Below are 14033 nucleotides of genomic sequence, written 5' to 3' on the forward strand. Positions count from 1 at the left end.
AATATTTTGGTGTTATGTTTTCTGGCTTCTCTATTCAACCACTACTCCCTCCTGACCTTTTCCCGCTATGACAAGTGTGTAGGTATTTCTGTCACCTGTGCATGCACACCTTATGCACATCATAGACCAGAAGGCTCCAATGCCTGCCCACCCCTTTCTAGAAGATGATTTTTTTTTGTCCATAGTACAGTTAAATACTAGCCATTTAATAAACAAGAAGGTTTAGGCTCATTTCATGTTTATGGGTATCACAAAAGATGGATCTTGGAAAGTTCATCTGTCAGGCTTGTTGACATCTCACGTTTGATATCTCCACCAGCTTTCATCCGGCCGAGGTCTGCCTTCACCGTGGCGTCTCCCATTGGGCAGCTCGTGGCACAACCTTCTTATGCAGGGCTTTACTGTTGGATACCCTGTCAGAAGCCTTTTGTACATGAGGGCTGTCCACAGTGCTCTGTCTAAGTTGGAAATGCACCTGGAAGAGAGAAGACCACTAGAGTCCATGCTGCCATTCAATGCAAAGCCACCTCCTGTACCATGTTACTCCTGCATTGGCTCAATCAAGTAAGCTCAAATCCAAAATGGGTGTAAAATTAACCATCCCAAGATAGGATATGTCCATTTAAAGAGCAGCAACTCAGCAATGACACCAGCCATGTCAGAGGTACTGATGCGAATGTGGGTGGTGCTGTGGTCTAAACCACAGAGCCTAGCGCTTGCTGATCAGAAGGTCGGTGGTTCGAATCCCCACAACGGGGTGAGCTCCCATTGTTCGGTCCCAGCTCCTGTCAACTTAGCAGTTCAAAAGCACGTCAAAGTGCAAGTAGATAAATAGCTACTTCTCCGGTGGGAAGGTAAACAGCGTTTCCATGTGCTGCTCTGGTTTACCAGAAGTGGCTTAGTCATGCTGGCCACATCACCCGAAAATTGTCTGCGGACAAACGCCGGCTCCCTCGGCCTATAGAGCGAGATGAGTGCGCAACCCGAGTCGTCCGCGACTAGACCTAACGGTCAGGGGTACCTTTACCTTAATTGGGCTGTGCAAGTGGTGCCACAAACTGGGCTCTGAGCTGAGAGGGAGCCATCTCAAAGTCCAGTCAATGAGGCACTAGGCTTTGGGAAGGACATGTAAGGCTTTCACAGAGTTCTGGAGTCCTCCCACCTCCTTTTCAAAGACTAATCAGCACTTTCCCAGCTTTGGGAAGGAGATGGGAGGGCTCTAGCACCCTGCCAGAGCCTCACACCTTCCTCCCAAAGCAGGGAACTTCCTTATTTGCCTTTCGGAAGGCAGCACAAGGGCTGGACGGGGGGGGGGGTGCTCCAAATTTTGGCCTCACACAGGGCATCATAGTATTCAAGTCTTGTTGGGTCTCTGGACCGTAATAAAGTTTTAGATATTGTTTGTTTGTATTCAAGTCCACCACTACACAGTCCATGATTCAGTGATGGCCTCAAATACGCTAAATGCTATGTTTCAAATGCTTGAAGCACAAGAACATTGCTTGCTACAGGTGACAAAGCCTGGCCAAAACAAAATCGAAAATTCTTTCTAGTAGCACCTTAGAGACCAACTGAATTTTCGATTTTGTTTTGACTATGGCAGACCAACACGGCTACCCACCTGTAACTGAAAGCCTGGCCAGTAACAAAGCTCAGTAAGTTTAAGGGGGAAAGTGTTTATTTTACTCTTTGATGAGACATGGAGGTCTTGGCTTGGGATCCAGAAAGTCAGCAATAGGTTTCTATCTCTCCTCCACCAGCAGGTGGCTCAGCCGAGCTCTGAGTCACAGCACTGCCTTCCCCACTCCACTCCCCGCCCCCAATATGCTACACCCCCTTCCAGAGTAAGGGTTTCCCTGGCAGTGGAGTCTCTCAGTAAATCATCAGAAATGCGTTAAGAGCATTCCAGAAAATCTGGCCGTCTCCTCTCTTGAAATGGGGTGGGGCTAAGTTGGGGAAGATCAGAAGCTCACAGAGAAGAAGGGCACATCCACAGGAGGGGCTGCAGGCTGTTTGAGTGGCAGAATGCAGCCTTAAGGCCCAGGAATAGGCTCTCCTGAAGGGGGTGTTAGGCTGCCTTTGCTTCTGCCCCTTGAAGTATATGGCTCATTTCACTGAGATCAGTCTGGGCTTCCTAGTCCTGAAAGCCCGGTCCTGTGCCAACCCCAAGTCACAAGGGGATGGTAAACAGGGACAGTTAACGCAGAGAAATGACCATTCTAGCACCTCAGGACAAAAAGCCGCCCAGCCCCCACACTCCAGCACTGCCAAAAATGGAAACTTGCCAAACTTCCTTCTTTTGTATGGAATATGGTTGCTGAGTTAAAACACAACTGTGTTACACAAGGTCCCGAGGACAAATAAATAGCAAAGCAAAAGGTCAGGGGTGAAGAACATATCTAGAGATTCTCCAACTTTCCATTGCAGACTGGCAGGAGACCTTCATTCTCCCTAACTACACCCCCTGCTTCAAATACAGTTTTCCAAAGCAGCTTAATAGAATTTAGAGAGGCTATTTGCTACTTTTAGTTCTACAGAATGACAGAATTAGAGCTGAGGTTAAGAGCGCTGTGTAACTAAAAAGCATCCACAGCCTTTAATCGGGGTGGGCCAAGAAAAGATGCAACAACTATTTTATATCTTTGGACAGACATTACTTAGCACTCTACCAGTTCCAGATTTGGGGCTGGGTATTTCTAAATGGCAACAAGAGTGCTCTGAGCAGTGCTGGGCTAGCAGCCAGTTTAATTTCCTACAATGCCTGAAGGCAACACTATGTGGGGAGAAATGTGGAAAATTTAAATGGTGGCTAATATCAGCCACCTGGCTACTTGGAACTCTGGGATAGAATTAATATTTTTAAAGGGGCGGGGGGGCATAGGGCAATGTCAGTGCTGGAGAACTGGGGCCTTGACAGCTGCCTAAAGATGTCAGGTGCTGACATGGCCCCAGGTAGCACAGCTTGAGGAGTAGGAGCTGCATGGTTTTCTCAGCCAAGGCTCTAGTGGGTCATCTGGAGCACAAAGAGATGCACCTTACATGAGTGGTCTGCTTTAAACTACCGGTATCCATCCTGGATTTCTGTGCATCCAATGAGCAGGTCATAGACAGGGCTGAGTAGGGCAATAGTTAAAGGAAATGCTGGGAAGTCTTCTCCTTACCAGTCTGGAAGAGAAGGTGAACTTCTGAAGCTGGGCTGGGCTAATGTTTTCCCATACTCTCAATGTTTCCACATTTTATTAACCATAATTCCATGACCCAGCTCTCATAGGGGTGCAGGGAAGGTTTCTTTCCACTATCTCCCAGGCGGCCTTAATGCCCAGCTTGTAAGAACCTGGCACCTTTAACCTTTCCCCAACACTCACCACCGAGGGTGCAGCTGGGCCCACCGTCACCGTCACTGTCTGTGGCTGGTATCCATCCGCTGATGCAGTGACTGCGTAAGTACCAGGCAGCAGCAGCCGGAAATAGTCACCATGTTCTCCTACCAGAGAGAAAGAGGGGCTGAGAAGAGAGCAGAGCCAGAGGGCGCCACTTGGGCTTGACTTGCCTGGCCTCAGCCCCACAATTAGGGAGTCTTAGAGGGGGGAACCCTGGCCAGGATCAGGGTTCAGCTGGTCCTGATTGCTCCCCTAACAAAGTGCTGAATTATGTATCTGCCCAGTGACACTCACTATGAACCCAGCTCAAACTTGCAATGTGCTCTGTGCCAGCCCAGAGAACAACTTTATCTGTTTGTTTGTTTGTTTCACAATATTTACACTTACAGTAATCACTGATACTTCCCTGCAGAAAATGCAGAGAAGGGCAGGGCTTAGCACCCCAAAAATTTAATGGGGGGGGGCTTATTGTGGTCAATGGCCCACTGCTACAGCAGTAGATTTACTGCATGGGGTGTGTGTGTTGGACTAAATCAGGGGTAGGCAACCTAAGGCCCGTGGGCCGGATGCAGCCCAATCACCTTCTAAATCTGGCCCACAGACGGTTCGGGAATCAGCATGTTTTTACATGAGTAGAATGTGTCCTTTTATTTAAAATGCATCTCTGGGTTATTTGTGGGGCATAGGAATTCGTTCATTTTTTTTCCTTCAAAATATAGTCCGCCCCACCACATGGTCTGAGTTGAAAAAGGTTGCTGACCCCTGGACTAAATGAACTCTTTGACTACTAAGACATTGAAACTGGCTGCCTAAGAGACCATAAAGCTATAGGCATAACCAGTGCTTTTTTCTGGGGGGACGCAGGGGTATGCATACCCCTAAACATTTTGTGAATCTTTGTACTTTTGTCCATTTCCTGTATTTATTTTTCCCAATTTGAACTATAAAAGGGTGGTTTTCTTGAGTCAAAATGAGAGTACCCCTAAACATTTTTTTTTAAAGCAATGGGCATAACTCACTGCCTTTTCTATTTTGTTTGCTTGTTTTTATATGAGAAACTTATACCCTTTATAGCCCCTGCATGGGGCACATGGTCACAAGGAACAGACATCTTCGCAACAGACTCTCAGAACCCCTTTTAGTCTTCCAGAATGACTCACTGCGAATGTTGTTAACGTAATGCAGAAAGCAAAAGAGAGTCATTTTCAAACCAAAAGTATACCTGGCAGTTATATGAAGGTTTTTCTTTCAGATTATAAATGTGGGAAATACAAATACAGTACAGTAATGCCATTTAATTACCACCTATGATAATAGTCTGGCCTGTGTCAAGCTGGGTACCAACCTGAAGTGACATCATGGGCAATTCCTCTGACGGAGATGACAGCACCTGCGAGCCTGTTGTTGTTGTCATCGGACACCAGACCTTTGATGCCCTGGTGAACCTGCAAAACACAAATACCAAACAAAAAAGTGGATACCCTTAGAACTGGGGAAAGGGAATCCACACTGCCTAGATCCAGAATGCAGTGGTTTGGCTTTCTCAGCTGTGTGAACCTCCCTTAGACCCTGAGAAGGAGGAGGAGGAGGAGGAGAGCTCGTGAGAACAGAGCTTGACTCACACCCCACAAGTGATGCATTCTACCTCAGTGATAATGCACATGTTCCAAATGTAAAAGATCCCAAAATATCCTTGGTATCTCCAAATAAGGTTGCCAATAGCCCTGCCTGTAACTTTCAGTGCTGAATTGGATGGACAAGTGCTCTGACTAGGTTGTGGTCTGTTATAAGCAGTGCTTTTTTCTGGGGGGGGGGGTTGCAGGGGTGTGCATGCCACTAAACATTTTGTGCATCTAAGTTTGGCCTCATTGAGGGGCAGTATTTCAATATGAGTAGGAAAATTAAAGTACCCATAAATATTTTTTTAAGAAAAAAAAAGCACTGGGCATAAGGCAGCTGCTACAGAGCATTGGAGGTGAGTCTGGGGAACTAAGGCAGGTAGTGCGGATGAGAAATTTAGCTAACGGGCAAAATAAAAACTGTCAAATTGCCAGATCAGCATCCGCACCTAAGGATTGGAAAGTAGTCAATGTAACACCATATTTTAAAAATGGATCCACGGGGAAATCCAGGGGGAAATGAGATACTCTGTAGAGGGACTGGGCAGGATGACACCCTGGCAGCTTTATTACCTCCTCTATGTAGGTGATAAGTGCTTCAGCATTTTTCCGCCACTCAAACACCAAACTGCCCTCCGGCGGAAATTTTTCGCAACTCAGTTCAAGGGTAATCTCAAAGCAGTTGGTGTGCAGATAATTGAAATCTTGCATCCCTGCAAGGCAAAGAGATGAGGATATTGATTTGTTCCACAATGGGGCTGAATGCAGTCCTCCAGTCCTCTCGATCTGACCCTTGGGACTCTCCCCAAGCGAGCCACACCCCTCCCTGGCTCCACTTTCGCCTGGTTGGAGAACACGCCCTTGTCCTCTGATGATGCCTCTTGCTTACCTGGATGGAAGATGGAGAGGTGAGGGGCGTGTGAGTTTGTGCGGAAACCAGCCTGCTGTACAAAGGTAACATTTATATCCAGTACTTCCACACCCACTACTGGCATGCATGTGGCCCTGGGAAGAAACAAGTTCCCCCTCCCCTGTTTGATAAAATCACCTCAGCCCCTTGCTGGGTTGTGGGGGCCAGGTAAAGAGACGTGTGTAAGTTCTGGTGTGTACAAATGTCTGAGCTTTGCGGGGCTGGAATGTTTTCCACGTTACAAAGGTAAATTTCACATCCATTTCTGTGCTCACTTTGATTCTGGCCCTGTGCGCCACTGAAATGTGGCCTCCAGAAGGGTGCCCATGAAGGAATGTGCCCCTTAGAGTGAAAAAGGTTCCCCACCCCACACCCCACATTTCAGGAAAAGATGGAAAAACAATTATATTACAAAGCAGGCTTCTTTAGGCACAGGCACCATTGGCTCTTTATCTCCTCTTCCAATGTACAGAATTTCCTGGTGGGGCCACATGTATTGTTTCTTCCCTCTAGAATAACCTAGCTGAGTCTCTCCCTTTCTCCCTTTCCTCTTCTCCCAATCTCTCCATTCCCCGTTCCTCCTACATGGGCTATTTCAAATGCTCCTGCCTTACCCCTTTGGCCTTACCCTTGCTGAGCGAATACCAGGAGGCTCCATTGGTGATGCCATCAGGAAAGATATCTCCACAATTTGTGCCTTGGTGCATCGTTCCATGGGCATATGAATAGCTTTTGGCCAGCTGTAAAGAAAGTGCCAAGCTAGTCATAGATTCCTACCCACTCAGTTTCATATGCATTGCAGGGCACAGGCAGAATCCAGATTCAAATTCATTAATTTGCCAACAATAAAAAGACACACATAGCTCTCAGACTTTGCAACATCAGTTCCCTGTGCTTCCCATTAAGAAGACCTACACTCCAGCACTGTTCAGAGCAAACAAAATCCAGCACCCAGGGAAAGTGCCACGGCTATTATCATTGCTACCACTCACCTTCTGGAAGAGGCTGTCATCGGGAGTGGGGCTTTTCTGTGCTTGCCAGACGCTCCGGATTCTCTGCTCTTGGGATTTATCATATGGGTAGTTGGCAACGACGGCACCACCGTGGAGATTGGCCGAGAGAATGAAATTGTAGCTTTTCATCCACTGAATCACAGCCAAAGTCTCTGGTTCTACCTGTGAAGGGGGAGAAGCAGGGAAGTCCAGGTCAGAACCACATCCTTATTTCCCAGAATTCCAAGTTTGGTACAAACATGTGCCAGAGTCCTGCTAGGACCGTACCCCTTCAAAATGTAGAGGTAGACTTCCATTACTGAGTCAAGTCACCTGGTGTTGGAAAGCTATCGCATCAAGGAGAACGGTTCTTGCATGGCCCGTCCCTTAATATGTTCTTGGCCAGGTTTTGGAGGGTGGGCCACATAAAACACCCTCAGTGGTCTTCCCCTCCAGCGGCCCTCCCCCCATGCTTACCATATGGTGATAGCAGAGGTATTGCATCCTGTATAAATAAAAATGGTGGCAGGAACAAATTCGGCCTCACTGGCCTGGCATTCCTGTCTGGCATCCAGCTGGAGTGAGCCCTCCTAGGGATTTGGCATTTGCCCTAATATGCCATAGGCTTGTGCCAGGCTGGAATGTGCCACTTTTATATGTGCTGAGGAGAGGATTTTTTTGAAGAGGATCTTCAAATATGTGATTACCCTATCTGCATTGTGAAGTGGTACAGTCCTGGGAGTAAATGCTTTTCCTGAATGGGTAGATTGGCTCCTAGTGAAAGACCAAGAGAATGCCAAGGGGGCTACTTCTGCATCACTGCAAGAAATCAACCTTGTGGACTTCACAGCCCTCACTGGTCCGATTGGTGGGTGGGATGAAACCCAAGCACCCCATGTGTCCGGCTGCCTGCAGCCATGGGTCGGTGGCACTGAAACAGAACATCCAGTGTGCTGGATATTGGGAGTAAACTGAGAGATGGATATTGGATGTAGCAACACTGGAAGTAATGTGGGAGTTGAGGTGAGAGAAGAAGAGAAGGATCATAGAGAGGGGAACCTGAACTGCCACAGCCCTGGAGGGGTGTCCTAAAGCGAGTGTTGTTTTTGTGAAGCACACCCAGGCAGACAAGGCATTGAGTGAGTCTAACTACAGTAATGTGTTACCTGACTCCTCCAGTTGTCTGGCAAGGGTATGTGGTGGTTGGGTCCACCCTGTTTCTCATTGTAGTACATGACAGTGTTGAGGTCAGGAAAGTTTCGGTTAAGGTCGACTCCATTGGCATTGTTTCTCCCAACAAGGTATCCTAAGGGACTTTGGCTCTGGAGAAGAATGAATGGTAAACATGTGAGTCCTAGGCATGGCTAAGTGCACACCAAACCCCACCTTGCCACTTTTGTTGGTGTATGTGTCAATGAGAATTTCAGGATATGCAAAAATCTCTGGGCTTCTGAGTGTTAATCCCAGCTGGCAGGCATCTTCTGACACTGTTTAACATTATCAGCAGCGACCCTCATTTAATTAGATTAGAGTTTGATTTATTTGCTGCTTTCCAACAGACTGTTGCACTCAAAATAGCTCAGAATCCACAGAATCCCCCGCCTCCCCTCCCAGCAGCAAATCCTCATATTTTTATGGTCAGAAATTCTTGCATCTATTTGTCCCCTAGACAACAGAACGGGGAAGCCCAATAAAGGAAAAAGTAATGAGAAGAGCAGCATGACCAATCTGGGTCTCCAGTGAGATTAAATACTTTACTAGGCAGTGCTCCAGGCCCTGTTCAGTACAGTTTCTGTTCTGGCATTTAAAAGCTAGGAATTACTGACAGTACCAGAGATGAAACCAATGCATTCAAGTCATGGAGCTCTGGGAATAGGAATCCATTGAGAGTGGAAATAAATCAACACAAAAGCTAGACCAATAGCTCTGGGGCTTGGCCCATGGGGCTCTTCTGTTAGTACCACTCTTGACAGATGAAACAAGTCCAGTATCATTAAATGGGCTTTCTAAGCATCTCAGCCCGCTTTGGTTGCCCATCACCAGAATGCAGTGGAAGGGCACAAAACTTGTCTAGAAGCTATGACTAAATCAAATCCCTAAGAAAAAACTCCCAGTGCTACTAGCTTGGCTATTACTGTACTACAAAGGTTCAATGTGTAGGCTGACCACTTAGGCAAAAGCATTGCTAGGTACTTAAAAAAAATATTGGGGCACAGACTCATGACACGAATAAGAGGGAGTGTGACTGGGGTCTCACCAGCACTGTGTTCTGCAAGGTGCCCAGTAAAGCAGGAGTGGCTGACCTGTGGCCCTCCAGATGTTGTTGGACTCCAGTTCCCATCTGCCCCAGTCAGTCTTTCCAATGGTCATGGGTGATGGGAGTTGTAGTCCAACAACACCTGGAGGGTAATAGCTTAGCCACCCCTGCAGTAAATAAAGTAAATATCCAAATACACAGAAGTTTTTAGAAGGAGGAAAAGATCCAGCAAAAGACTAGGAGCTCAGGACCCCTAACAAAACCCATACACTCATTCATTAAAAAGTAACATTAAAAAGAGGGATTAAAATGTACATATACTAATTCATATCTATAGATGCAACTTTATAGTAACTGTCAGGGGTCCTTTACCTTTTAAACATGAGTTGGATCCAGACTAACTTAGTCCCCATTGAAATAAATGCAATTTAAGTCATGATTATCTTAACCCATTGATTTCATTTGGATCCAAGTTCAATGATGGGTATGAGCTACTAGTGCAGTCTGATAGACTTGTCCTCCATGACCCCCACCTCCTCCATGTTTCCCCCTCTGCTATTCCTCCCTTTGCCTCCCTCAGACAACCTTCTTCCATCATCACCATGGCTACTGAGATAAGGAAGGGATGCTTGCCTGGTACCTGGGCAGCTGCCACCTCGTATCCATCTGGGTTCATGGTGGGCAAGAGGTGAATGCGCGTCTCATGGATGAGCTGCGTGACGCGCTGGTTACCATGCCGATACTGTTCACACAGGAACTCTGCGAGCTGGAGGAGCAGCTCCCGGCCCAGCACTTCATTCCCATGCATGTTTGCCACATACTTGAACTCTGGCTCCACTGGGAAAGTGAGAGATTTGCTGATATTAGAACAGAGTGGCTGGAATAATATTCAGGGTTGGTTGGTGCTCTGAAAACGTAGACACTGGGAAGAAGGCGGGGCGCATGTTCCCCATTGATGTCCCACGGGGATTAAACTCTAGCTGTGCCCTTTAGTGCTGCTGTGAAGAGTCTCTCTGTGGGGGTCATCCACCATTTACTGCAGGCTTTCCCAACCAGTTCCAGCTAGCACAGCTGATGAGCATTGGGGTCCAAAACATCTGGAGGGCACCTGGTTGGGAAAGGCTGATCTAGTGTATCACAGAGTCACAAGCAACTGCTGATGCCTTAGGCCACTTCACATAATTGGTCCACCTAGCTTGATGCTGTCTACATGGACTGGCAGTGGCACTGACCGGGGAGATTCCCAACCCCACCTTGATATTCTGGCATGCAAAGCCATTGACAGTGACAAAGTTCTGTCACTTAGCTGTAGTTCTTCTTCTCCACCTTGCTGAATCCCGCAAAGAATTGTGGAGTCAGGGTGGCATAACCCCTGGGAATCTGTGCCCCAAGAGAGTTGCAAGAACCAATAGCCTGTATGTGAGTGGTGTAAATTTTGGGGTGGGGGAGAAGCATTTTCTTTGATTCAGGACAGATGAGAGGGTCCATTCAAACCAACAAGGTCAGGTTCTCTCTATGCCCTTATTTTGTACAGCCAGCCCCACCCCCTTCCCAGTTCCTTCATCTCCTCTCACTGGTATGTCACATTCCAGACTTCAAAAGCCTCGAGGGGTTTTAGGCTGAACTGCAAAATCAAATCAATCCTTCATCTTGGCCTGGCCTAAAATTCTTTTCTCTAAAACCACTCCCCCCCCCATAAAGCGGCCCCTTTAACTCCATATGCAAGACTTGAAAGATGATTTGTATAAGTTAATTGGTTAAATTGGGAAAGAATTGGTAATTGCTCCAGTGAGAGGGGGGCTTGATCTTTCTGCTCCCCTTGGTGAGAGAAAGGGGAGTATGGAAAATTTAATCATGTTTTGTATTTTGTTCTAAATTGTAAAATCGTATAATAAATATTATTTTTTTAAAAACCAACTCCATATGCAAGACAAGCAGCCTTCAGAGTACAGGAGGGCAAGGGCTTCCTCAGGCTGCAAAAGGACCCTGCTGCTCAACCCCACAGTCAGAGATGGCACTATGGGGTGAAGAAGACAGTGAAACAGCACATTGGAGAAATGGAAGGGTGGCGTGCTTGCAACAACTTTCCCAGTCCCAAAGGAAACAAAACAAGGTCAAAGGGAATCCTTGTGCAATCTGGCATCTGCAGCCAGCCCTTTCCCTTTCTTATCCACTCTTCTTCAGCTCCTTGTCCTTCTCTTGTGTCTGCCCAAACAGATGGCTTGCAGGCGTTCTTATGGTACCTCCTGCTGGGTGCTATAATAATCCCGTTGCCCATTTGCAATATCTCAACAACCCGCTTGCAAATTAAGCACCCATCTAGAAGCACCCCTAGCCAACACTGTATACTGCTGAGCTTGGAGAGAGAAAACACAGCCTCACATTCAGCCTGAAGCTCACTGGCTTTTAGCATAATTTGCCTTGCAGGGCTGTTGTGCAGATAAAATGCTGTGGCTGAATGGTGAGGGGAGGGGGAATACAGGCTGACCATTTGATACTAATGACCTTCCCACAATAAACACTTGCCTGGAAGCACACACACACACACACAAAAGTCTTGATCAATTAGAATCAGTACATGTGAGTTGAAATGCCTGAGTAAATGAAACTGCTTTTGCCTGACACTGAAATGATAGCAACATTATAGCAGATGAAACTCTTTGGTGAGGGCATTCAACAACCAGGGCATCATTGTCAGATAAAAGCCCCCCCCCCCTTTGTTGATGGTCATCTCACCTCCGATGGAAGAGGTACTTGGAGAAGGACCTGAGAACTCTTGCCTCATAGGTCTGACTCTGGTGCCTGTCGTCACCGAGCTGTGTGTCCTCAGCATCTACCTAATTCAGTGCCCTCCCCATTCCTCGCTTTTTCCAGAGGCATTAGGCTCCACCAAAGTGACATCTGCCATAGCAGTATGAAAAGATAGGCAGCCCCAAACAGAGTTTTCCCTCACCAGCCAAGGTTAACCATAAACTTCAAACCAGTTCCTTCAGCTCTTCTTCCTAGAATCAGAGTTGCGCAGCAGGTAGTGATCTGGACTTGAACCCCAGGGAGCTGCATTTAAATTTTACCTCAGCCACAGACCTCGGACTGCTCTTTGGACACATCTCTCTCCCTCGATTCCTCAAGTGTAAAGTGAACAAACAAGGGCAAGTTTTAGAAATCCCTCCACAAATGAAAAGAAATACATGCCAAGTCGCCATGGCGAGTCTCTGTCAGCTGACCCATGGCTGCATCCTGCACAGCTCCTCCTCCCCACAGTCTCTGCTTGCCCTAGCTAGGAGTGCTGTGGGGCTGGGCTTTGCTGGCCACAGGAGTTCCTGGTTAGAAGCCAGGACAGCACTGAATCTCGCTGCTCCGGAACTTGGCATGGGTTGGAAGCACACAAAGAAGCAACTGCTCAGCCGCAGGAAAGGGTTACAACCCCAGGAAAACAACTTACTGGGCTCATGGATGCCAGGATAGTCGCTGAACTCCAGCACATAGAGGTGGCGGCCCTGGACACTGCGCCCAATGCTGTACAGCCTGGTAATGTATGGGCAGGCGCCCTTCACATCAAACAGGGCTTGCACCAGCTCCTCATAGCGGTGATGGAAGAAGTTCACTGAGGCAGCCACCCTTGCCAAGAGAAGGACTCTCCCAAGGAGCCAGAGCCACTGAGACATCCTCCTGTGGGTGGGCAGGAACGCAGCTCTTTGCGACCAGGAGATGTGAGCACAGTCTAGGCTCCCTGCCTACCAGGAGCTAAAGTGCAAACTCAAACCAGCTCTCTCCAGTTTCACAGCCAAGTGCCAGCCCACTGCACCTGCAGTGGTAATGGTGGGAGGGCTATCTCAGTGAATGCCCCTCACAGCTCAGGAAGAATTTACAACTCGGAGCTCTTGCCTTGTGTGTGCACTCCCTGTCTGTCTGTCTGTCTGTCTGTCTCTCCCCCACCCCACCCAAAGAGTTCCTGGAGCCAGAATCATTCCAAGCTTCTGTACATTTGGAAAGTTGTGCTTACTCCTGTTCATTTATTAACTCGAGGGTAAACAGGGGCCTAAAGCTGCCTGACTCTCGTTGCAGGCCAGGAGGAACCTGATCAAACTCTCACAAACAAGGGGCGCATTCAGGAGCTGAGGCATCTTCTGCCGAGGGCTCCAGTTGTGCCAGGACTTGGCCATTTTTCAGCCCCAGACCTGAGACTTTGTACTATAAAGAAAAGTGCCTCTGAGCATGGAGAGTGCCTCCCTGTCTCTACTGAGGAACTGCACACTGTCACACCACTTTTTCAGGATTAAGGCGCAGGGCTTCCAAAGCACAGCCGGCATGGGCCCTGGCATCTTTGTTTTTAGAAATTAAGCCCTGGTATGGCAGACGGTTTGAAATGCTACAGCCCCATGGACTAATGATGCCAAAAAAAGAAGAAGCAGCAAACTAACAGCGTGTCAAATAAGGTGCCTTCCAGAGTGAATGTGGCCTGGGGCAGAGGGCAGCACATTCTCCCTTGAAGTAAAGATTTACTCCTTAGCCTTTTCTTCTTATCCTGCAAGACAGTGGGTACAGGTTTTTCCTCCGGGTTTGCTCCTGAAACCTTCCTCACAAATTACTATAGCCGCAAGGCAGCAAAGGTTTAGGATCAGAGCTTTTCTTCTCCTAGATGGGCTGCCTCACTTCCATCTACCACATGTGCAGTAACCACCTTCTCAAACATTGGACCCACTATTGGTCTCATCCACTCAATCTTCCAGGGCCTGTCTTCACATGCAGGGGAACTTCCTAACTCACTGAGGGTTTGAGACCCATCGGCTACCCTCACCTAGTTTAGCCAGCCAGTTTAAAACAACTTTATTACCACTTTTAAACAATGTTGTTCATCATTCTTAATTTGGTTCC

General features: G+C 47.6%; 1 protein-coding gene across 3 annotated transcripts; it reads right to left on the minus strand.

Annotated features, from left to right (window-relative positions):
• Window positions 1-187: 187 nt before the first annotated feature.
• CPN1 (carboxypeptidase N subunit 1) lies at window positions 188-13054 on the minus strand. Of its 3 annotated transcripts, none has more exons than XM_033149931.1 (9): window positions 12601-13054; window positions 9799-9995; window positions 8068-8223; window positions 6902-7084; window positions 6538-6649; window positions 5573-5712; window positions 4726-4825; window positions 3366-3484; window positions 188-475 (listed from the first exon to the last, which is right to left on the minus strand). In XM_033149931.1, exons 1-9 carry the CDS (start codon window positions 12821-12823, stop codon window positions 344-346), a joined length of 1362 nt encoding a protein of 453 aa, XP_033005822.1. In that variant the 5' UTR covers window positions 12824-13054; the 3' UTR covers window positions 188-343. The 3 variants fall into 3 exon arrangements, with proteins under 3 accessions (XP_033005822.1, XP_033005824.1, XP_033005823.1); XM_033149933.1 differs by lacking the exon at window positions 12601-13054 and adding an exon at window positions 12230-12286; XM_033149932.1 differs by lacking the exon at window positions 12601-13054 and adding an exon at window positions 11895-12006.
• Window positions 13055-14033: the final 979 nt, after the last annotated feature.

Source organism: Lacerta agilis, chromosome 5, assembly GCF_009819535.1.
Source record: "Lacerta agilis isolate rLacAgi1 chromosome 5, rLacAgi1.pri, whole genome shotgun sequence".
NCBI lineage: Eukaryota > Metazoa > Chordata > Lepidosauria > Squamata > Lacertidae > Lacerta > Lacerta agilis.

Coding starts and splice junctions, on each gene's coding strand:
- CPN1 (XM_033149931.1), bottom strand. CDS start 12,823: ATGTCTCAGTGGCTCTGGCTCCTTGGGAGAGTCCTTCTCTTGGCAAGG. Junction 9,996..12,600: donor TCCTGGCATCCATGAGCCCA/GTAAGTTGTTTT, acceptor TCACTTTCCCAG/TGGAGCCAGAGTTCAAGTAT. Junction 6,650..6,901: donor ATGACAGCCTCTTCCAGAAG/GTGAGTGGTAGC, acceptor CTTTCTTTACAG/CTGGCCAAAAGCTATTCATA.